Genomic DNA, 6,057 nt, shown 5'->3' with positions numbered 1-6,057 from the left:
TTATACCAGCGTTTCACAGTGGCAAAGGATGGGGCTTTATCGCCAAAAGTGGAAGTAAGTTGATCGATGCACTCCTGTCTTGATCCACGTCGAAAGTCGTAATAAATCATTGCACGAAAATTTTCACGAGTTAATTCCATTTTTTCGCTGAAACACAATTTTCAAGTGACTGTAAACAATACAAATCGCGCTCAAATAACAAAACGTTCTGAAGAAGGTTATGGTCAAAAATGTCAAATTTTCTAATGGAAACGTCAGATGGCACCTGACAACACTCAGTGTTGCCAAGGCTCAAAATATAAGTAGTGCCCCTCGTACGAATACTTACGAAAAACTAGGGATTTTTGAGACAAACAAATCTCACTTTATGTCTCACTACGAATATCTACGAAAAATTAAGAATTTATAAGATCTTATCTCAATCTATATAGTTTTTCTGTACTTTTTCGCAAAAAATTTTTTCCGCTATGGCAAGAAAAACCATTTTTGCATTCGAAAACCATTTAAAATACCTATTTATCTATTTTACATTTAAAATGGATTCGAAAAACCTATTTTGCATTTTGCATTTTAAATACATTTTTTAAAAGTATTTTACAATTAGTATTTTAAATGGAATTCGAAAGGCATTTTATCCAGCCCTGGAAAAATCTATGTTTTCAAACTTTGAGTCACGCTGTGAAATCATGTCCAAGTCCTATGGCGGGTGTTTGATTTCGCGGCAATATTCAAAGCTCAATCGGAAAGGATAGGCGCAACGTATTTCCGGGTTCCATCATCTTCGACCAATTCTGAGAAATTCGATTCTCTACGGAAGTACGAGGACTCACGTTCGTATGTTTCTAATAAATCCGAAGGAATCCAATACGCTGGGCGCCGCACGCGCCCTTCGGATAACATATAGGATAAAGCTAGCAGTCCGACCTTTTCGCGGTCTATAGAGTCGTTCAAGATCATATCGTAACGAGCGAAGATCTAATGGCTTACGCGAGATGATACACGCCGCTGCAAAAAGCTTACCTGATATCCAGATATACACCCCGGGTGATACTATCTATAACGTGAATAACACCGTGTAATCGAGAGCTCGTATCGCAAGATTACGCAGGCCAGATTAAGCGGCATCCCTGGATCGCGCGCGCGAGGTGTCGATGGATCAGGTAAATCAAGATCTACGGATCTCGATCTTATGCGCGAAATTTAAGCAGAATTACGAGAAATTCTTGTCGAACTTCCTTTCCTCTATTTTCATTTTCGTCTAGTATTATTAGTATTATATACACAATCTTTCTAAACATAAATAGAATTTTGATATAAAAAAATTAATATAAATTTTAGAGAAATATACAAGAAAGAGAGAAAGGGAGAAGTATAAAGTATAGATCATGTATCTATAAACTATATTAAACTATATATGCATATATATAAATAATTAAAATATAATAATTTAAAAAATATAAATATAACTACTGGTAAGTGAAAAACAGGAAAAATGTGTTATTTAATAAATAAAGTAAATTACTGCGAAACACTGAATGATAAAAGTAGCAGCTATAAAATTATTAGGTTTTTAACAGATGTTTAAATAGTAATTAAAGTCTACTTTAAAAAACACAAGTGCGTTATAATACATAGTTTAAACAAATTACAAGTTCTGATATTTTATGCTTATAATATCTTATCCAATTATTGCAGTGCACAATCTTCATATATTAGTCATAGTTTAGGTTTTAGAGATTACATTCCTCGATCCGTTGAACCATTAGTACTTGCATTTTATTTATAATCTATTTGTGCACGTACCGATTACTGTGAGATTTGCATAATTTCCGCCTTCTTGAAATGGAAACCATGCAAATCTATGTTCATCTCTTTCTACTATAATAATCACTGCCCTTGTTTTGCATAGAAAATTTTAAAATGTTATTGCAGTTTATTCTCATTACATTGCTCATTAAAATTAGTGGAAACCGCGTTAAGACTGATTTATTAGTAGAAGAAATAAACATAAATTAATTATATTACAGGAATTGAAAAACTTAATTGTATTTCTTATTATACTTATTATACACACTCATTATCGTTTCATATTACAATTAATAATAATAATAATAATAATATAATAATTATAATTATATATTACATTAATATTGTATTAATAATGTATTAATAATAATTAACTGCTATATTCAATAAATATATATTTTGTATATATTTGATTTTTTTAGATTGTTTAATATCTTTTTTTTCTTAATTGTTATCATTAGACAAGAAAGTCCAAAGTAAAAGTCCAAAAGTATCCATTTATATGACACGATTTTTTTTATTATTATATAGTCTACACGAATTAACAAAAGTCAGGAAGTTAATTTGGAAGCTATCCAAAATTAATGAAACAGGTTTGTTCCAAATAAGTAAGTTTTCTAATCACATGTAGATTTAATCTGATAGAAGAAATTTCCATGCGTTACTGTGTCTGTTACCATGTTGGTTGCCATGTAATTTCGGTCCGCTCTGGCTAATGCGCGATGCTTAACCCTTTCGCATCAGATGCAACACGTGATGTGTGTGACGTATTTCTTATCTCGAATGGATCGGATGTACGTTGTACATAGTCTGTAATTACCGTCATGAGAAGTGAATCCTTCGCCGGGCGACTGTGCGCAGATCTTGTAAATGGAAGGAGATTCATTTTCTTCTGTTTTACCGCGAAGCTAATTGATTAACCTTTTGGGTTCTCCTAGTAGCAAAACTTAACACGATATTACAACCTATTTTAGTATAGCTATAAACAGAGAATTCTTTGTGACGTCAGGTATCTTTTACAATAAATAAGAAATTTAACTTTACCGAGAATATCGACATTTTTATAAAAAGTGTATACCGATATTTAAAAAAAATGATATTTATTATATATTTAAAATCGAAACGTTTCTGATAAAATGTTTCTTTTTTTCTCTCTACTAAATCATGCAAGTAATAAAGTCGAAAAAGTTTCAAAGATTCAGCGAAGTATAGAAAAGAATCATTTTACTGAAATATCTCAAGATTTAAGTAGATATAGATCTGAATATAATTTTGTTACACTAAAATTACACAAAATAATTATGTAGAAGACTCAAACATGATAAACTGCAAAAAAGATGATCTTCTGATTTGCAACTATTTTAGTCATCCTACCATAAATTAGTCACCCATAATTATTTATTTGAGTCTAACGAAATTTATTTTCAAATTTGTATCTAATTAACCTTTTAGATACTTCATTCACACAAAGCCATTCTTTCCGTATACCTAGAAGTTTTGTATGTTCACGCAATTTGATTCGTTAATAAAAGTTACAGTTTGCTCGTTCCTTCATAGTATTACGTTCTTAACTTTTCAAATGTCTCTTTAACACTTAATAGAATCATGAATCTTTACTGCATTATGGATCTTCACTGCAGAATGTAATTGTGATGTGTTTTTCTTCATAGGACCGACTAACTGGTCATGGGGGCATCTCCTCGCTGGGCGGCGGGAATTCGTCGCCCTATTCCGGTGCCCATCACCACGGACACCGGGGAAACGGAAACGGGGGCGGTATGCCCCACCACGGGGGCGCCTCCTTGCCAACCGCCTCCGACTTCCAACCCCCTTACTTTCCACCCCCGTTTCCTTCGCATCATCACGCGCCCGCTAGCCCCCAGCATCCCGGTCTCGGCCAACCGCAACACCTGGATTACCTCGTCGGTGATCCTTATACGCAAACGCTCAACACACTACACCAGCACCACTACAATCACCTGAGCGCTGCCGTCACCGCGGGCCAAAGGAGCGGTGATCTCAGGAGAGACGCCGAAGGGATTCACGTGGTAAGTGCTAAAATATGCTTTCACATAGAGAATGCACCGAGGATACCGCACAAGGATTCCGTAGAAACTTAAATCAATTATTAGATGCTTTTCTCATAAAAACAGCTACTATTCTGGCTATTGTTCTAATAATGCATTTGGAACATTATAAATTATGACACGCGCGCGGGATTTATATATATAGAAATTGTTTAAATCGATTATTAGATATCTACTTCATTATAATAAACAGTCATGTATTATTCTAAATAATGTATTTGGCACATATAATGCGGTTTAGAAAAACTTAAAATGTTCTTGAAAATTCTCCAAGAATAAATCTTTATATTTTTAAATAAAATTATACTTAAAAATACCAAATCATAAAAATGTGTTGTAAAAAATTTAATTGTAAAGAACGTCGCGCGAATCTGATAAAAAAATCGCTACGTTAGGAAAATGATGTTCTATAAAATATCATTTGTGTAAGATTGAAGAAATTTTATACGAAATGAACATAATGTGTTTTGCGGATGAATCGATAATGTCTAACGACTCACAATCAGTATGAATAATCTAACGAAGCACGCGCTACAAGGCTACCGATATCGTATAATTAACTCTAAAATATAGTCAACTGCAAAAAAGGATATTGTATAGCCGGGTAACATACGCTACCGATTCGCATATGAGTTTTACATCCTTTAATCCTTTGACCCTTCATAATTATTTGTTCAACGGCTTACATAATTCATATACAATCAATCTTACGGCCTCTTCCGACAGACGCCAATGTTATGCGCTACATTAAACATTCGAGACTTGACTTTTTGCGTTTACATGTCTGCATCCTTTTTGTACTTTTTCTCGCATTGGTGCAAGGATCGCGACAGTTTCGCTCATTACCAACATGTATTATAACTACACACAAGCGAGTGTTCTTTAAACTTAAAAAATTAGATATTTACTTTTTGTTGCGAACTCGAATGTACAGTCTCAGTCATGCTGAAAAAAAAACTTGCATTCAGTTAATATATTTGTTGTCAAAAAAAGAAACTTCGCGTTTTTTTCCGAAGGATCAAAGGATTGTTCGCTAATTGCGCATCTTAAATTTTGCAACACTGACAATGAAGAGACACTGAACACAGACAACACATACAAGAAAAATCTTAACACGTGTTTGGGATGCACTGAAAAGAAACTAAATTTATTATAATGTTACTATATTACTATGTTACTATATTAATATTTGATTAATTCTATGTAAATATTTATTAAACATATTTATTTGATACAAAAATCATTAATTTGATTTGACTTTTTTTTTATTGAGTAAATATTTATTTACTATATGTAAATATTTATTTAGTATTATTCAAAGAAATATAGGTAGTATACATGTTTAGTAAATTTTTTTTCAGTGTAAGTTTCCAATTAATCTCTGAGAGAGAGAACTTGATATTTTATTTCATAAATACTCTATATTATAAATTATAAGCATTATATATATGTGGAAATATATAGAAGAAACTAAACGCGCTTTAGAATGCACGCGGTAAGAAGGTCAGATTTCTTGTACGCATTTCGAATAACGTGACAAGAACCCGATTCATGTAATATTCAAATCCATGTCATTAATTAAAATAACGATCACTGTGTACTAACGATGCTATAAATTTAATGGTGTTCGGTAATGATTCTCGACAAATTTATTTATATGTTATTAAATTTGCAATGCCGCTATTTATACAGGAAGAGAAAAATTGCAAGCGGCGTTCTATAAGGTAGAACTTAATTTGTCGTATGTAAAGATGCAACATTTAAAGTAATCAATATGACACACATTGTTTTATTAAATGACAATTATAGGAATTATATTTATTTGAATTATGTGTATACCTAATTACGTAATATATACACTACGCAAAAAAATTAAAGGATCACTTAGTCCATCCCCAAAAATAGATAAAAATTCAGAAGAGTGTAACTTCGTAAAAAATAATTATAACGAAATTTTTAAAAAAGCATTTTAAAGCATGAAATCTCTACTTTCGAAATCGGTAATTGATATTTCGATTTGATTGATTTTTTACGTAGCTATACGAACAGAAATGGGTATCCGTCAAATCTGAAAATTTTGTACAAATTTTACAAAAGTCTATGGCATGAACTAAAAATCGCACACAAATACGGTTTTAAACAGTCGAAAGAGTGAATCTTTACC

The 6,057-nt window shown here is 32.2% G+C and overlaps 1 protein-coding gene across 2 annotated transcripts in view; it reads left to right on the top strand.

Moving 5' to 3' along the window:
* The window catches only part of TfAP-2 (transcription factor AP-2), a 75,393-nt gene that overhangs the window by 5,203 nt on the left and 64,133 nt on the right, over nt 1-6,057 (top strand). For both annotated transcript variants that reach the window (XM_018454714.1, XM_018454722.1), the window contains exon 2: nt 3,477-3,854. In XM_018454714.1, the coding sequence (XP_018310216.1) occupies nt 3,477-3,854 (378 nt within the window). The remainder of the gene's footprint in view (nt 1-3,476; nt 3,855-6,057) is intronic.

The sequence above is a fragment of the Mycetomoellerius zeteki genome, unplaced genomic scaffold (assembly GCF_001594055.1).
Source record: "Mycetomoellerius zeteki isolate Tzet28-1 unplaced genomic scaffold, Tzet1.0 scaffold112, whole genome shotgun sequence".
Taxonomy (NCBI): Eukaryota; Metazoa; Arthropoda; class Insecta; order Hymenoptera; family Formicidae; genus Mycetomoellerius; species Mycetomoellerius zeteki.
This window is presented reverse-complemented; position numbering and strand designations above follow the sequence as displayed.